Source organism: Austrofundulus limnaeus, unplaced genomic scaffold (assembly GCF_001266775.1).
Source record: "Austrofundulus limnaeus strain Quisiro unplaced genomic scaffold, Austrofundulus_limnaeus-1.0 Scaffold28, whole genome shotgun sequence".
In the NCBI taxonomy this organism is placed as follows: domain Eukaryota; kingdom Metazoa; phylum Chordata; class Actinopteri; order Cyprinodontiformes; family Rivulidae; genus Austrofundulus; species Austrofundulus limnaeus.
Genome location: NW_013952430.1, coordinates 2,325,955 through 2,328,861, shown reverse-complemented (window position 1 = coordinate 2,328,861; position 2,907 = coordinate 2,325,955). Strand labels below are relative to the sequence as shown.

General features: G+C 39.0%; 1 protein-coding gene across 2 annotated transcripts in view; it reads left to right on the top strand.

Moving 5' to 3' along the window:
* chata (choline O-acetyltransferase a) overlaps positions 1-2,901 on the top strand; it is a gene marked incomplete in the record, with an annotated part of 7,908 nt that extends 5,007 nt beyond the window's left edge. The window contains 6 exon segments of one of the 2 annotated variants that reach the window (XM_014005115.1): positions 615-743; positions 825-947; positions 1,022-1,163; positions 1,281-1,343; positions 1,445-1,582; positions 2,198-2,901. In XM_014005115.1, coding sequence (XP_013860569.1) covers positions 615-743; positions 825-947; positions 1,022-1,163; positions 1,281-1,343; positions 1,445-1,582; positions 2,198-2,581 — 979 coding nt within the window. 2 annotated transcript variants of the gene reach the window in all.
* Positions 2,902-2,907: the final 6 nt, after the last annotated feature.

Sequence of the window (2,907 nt, the reverse complement as noted above, 5' to 3'; positions counted from 1 at the left end):
ATATATATATATGTGTGTGTGTGTGTATATATATATATATAAACATACCCATACCTACATCCATACATCCAGTTTGTCTCTTTAATGTTCAACTCTGAATTTCATGCAAAGTTAACTCGTTAAAGCAAACTAAAAATCATCAGCTGAGGATGAAAGAGGTTTTGATCAATATTAGATTATTTACTGGATCTGTACTTGAATGAAAAAGAAAATTACATGAGTGAACAACTTTATAGTCTCTTGCATTTATTCAAAGATTATTTGGTTGGAGACTAGGAAATATTGAGAGGAAACCTTCTGGTTAGCTACCATAACATACCTTAACAGCTACAAAGCTTCACTTTGTTAAGTTAACCCTTTGCAGGCTGACAAGTTTATCATGAAAATCTCATTAAAACAATATTTCCTTTTCCAGTTCGTTGTAGGAGCTGACGGATGCTGTGGAGTCGTGTGTGAACATTCGCCTTTCGAAGGGATTGTTCTTGTGCAGTGCACAGAGTATCTCCTTAAATATATGTAAGGAAGGGGGAAAAAAACCTTTGCTGATGTGTTGCAGGGATGAAATCTAAATAAGGATTTTCTGATTTCTGTGGTGTGATCCCACGTGATGTAAGGATTGGCAGCCCGTCGAAGCTGGTCAGAGCAGCGAGTGTGAGCGAACTGCCTGCACCTCGCAGACTCCGCTGGAAGTGCACTCCAGAGGTGCTGAAACTTATCGCTTCCTCCAACGAGAAACTTGAGAGGTGGGTGTTCAGTTTCAAATCTCTATAGGTGACGAAACAAATCACTCTTTAAGCCCAGATGGATCATCTTTTCTTGGCCAGACTGGTGAAAAATCTAGACATGAATGTCCACAAGTTCCTCGGCTACGGAAAAGAGTTCATCAAGAAGCAGAAAATGAGTCCGGATGCCTACATCCAAGTTGCACTGCAGCTGGCCTTCTACAAGTAAGAGAATAAAAACGAACCTGGTTATTCTGTTCATCAGATTCATTCTGGCTTCATGACTTGTGCACATTAAGGTGTCATGGCAGACCCGTGTCGACCTATGAGAGCGCTTCTATCCGCCGCTTTCGCCAAGGCAGAGTGGACAACATTCGCTCAGCCACACCTGAAGCCTTGGCTTTTGTCAAAGCGATGACCGACGAGAAGCTCGGCTCGAGTGTGAGATGGTTTATTACTGATTACTGGTGCTTGCACCAAGAACAGTGTAATGAGCTTTTTTTCTTCTTTCAACCTCTAGGCAACCCAATATTTAACATCTCTGTGTGATATCTGCAGGACACTGAGAAGATGGAGCTGTTACAAAGTGCCATAAACGCACAGACAAAATATACTATTCTGGTAAGTTGTTTTTTTTTTCATCTGGGGATTTATAAGCATGTTTTATTACTGAATAAGTTAAAAAAGAGTAAAAAAAATCAAATGTTTCATGTGTTTTTCAGGCAATCACAGGGAAGGCAATAGACAATCATCTTCTGGGACTACGGGAAATCGCACACGAACTGAAGATAGAGAAGCCAGAAATCTTCAAAGACGAGGCCTATCTGATCAGTAATCAGTTCATCCTCTCAACAAGTCAGGTAAATTTTAAAAACACAACATGGATTATGCCTATATTGTGTAAGACTGCTGTAAAACTTGATTTATTTAAGACTTTGTTAGGGAAGTCAAACATTAGGAGACATCTATTTGGGCAGCACTGAGTCCAAAGCTGAGGTTTCAAATGATATATTGTTTTGTAATGCACTGCATGTTATCAGGTTGTATTGCATTATATAGAGTATTATCTTATCAAATACAAAAACAACTATGTTTATCACAGTAAACTGTGAGTTTGTTTGGGTTTTTGTTGGTTTCTGGTTTTAAATGTTCAGTTCTGTTTCTTGAAAGCTTTAAAAAAACTTTTTGAATGTTTTATTTAAAGTATTACCTCCTTTGTTTTTTGTTCATTTATTTCCTGTTGTTAATCAGATATAGGTGTATTTGTCATTAACTGCTTTAGTAAAAATGCTTGTCATTGTCAGGTCTTTGCCATTCCTCTGCCTCTCCATGTGAACTTGTGTCTTTAAAACTAAATGTCCAAGTGGATGTGTCCACCTGCTGCATCCTTGGATCCTTGCATGCATCCACCAACACCATTTCCTCACAATTAAACTGTCTGTGGTGCAGAATTAAAGGATTACCTCTTTCTTCAGGTTCCGACCACTGTGGAGATGTTCTGCTGTTATGGACCAGTGGTTCCAAACGGATATGGTGCATGCTATAACCCTCAGTCAGATCATATAATCTTCTCAGTGTCCAGTTTCCATGAGAGTCCTCAGACGTGTTCATCAGAGTTTGTAAAATGCTTGGTGTGGGCTCTTCAGACCATGAGGGATCTGTGCAGTAAATGTAACAGTGGCTCAAATTCAGGCGAGCAAAAAAACGGTCCGAAGATGCAGACAAAGACACAACAGAGAGCACTGGACCCGGCTAAGGAAACCGTCCCACAGGTCCTGGTGAAGAGTCCAGAACAAACTAATGTGGATGCACAAACCCAGACCCCAACAAAAAGCAAGAACTTTAAAGAACGGAACTAAATTAGACAGCTGTCACTACAGTCACTATTGATTTTAAAATGCATATATCTGTGCTGCAGTGGTATATTTAAAAAAATTCAGAGTGTAACTGTGAAACAAAAAGTTGTGTGCAGGTATATTGTTGTAGGCCTCATTGTAAAATATATATAATGATATTCTAATTATTTAAATATAAAAATAATATTTTTATAGAGAGTTTTAAGGCTGTTGCTCCTCCAAAAAGCTGCAAATTCTCAACAGGAGATGAAACAACTTAATAAAATCTCTCTCTCTCTCTCTCTCTCTCTCTCTCTCTCTCTCTCTCTCTCTCTCTCTCTCTCTCTCTC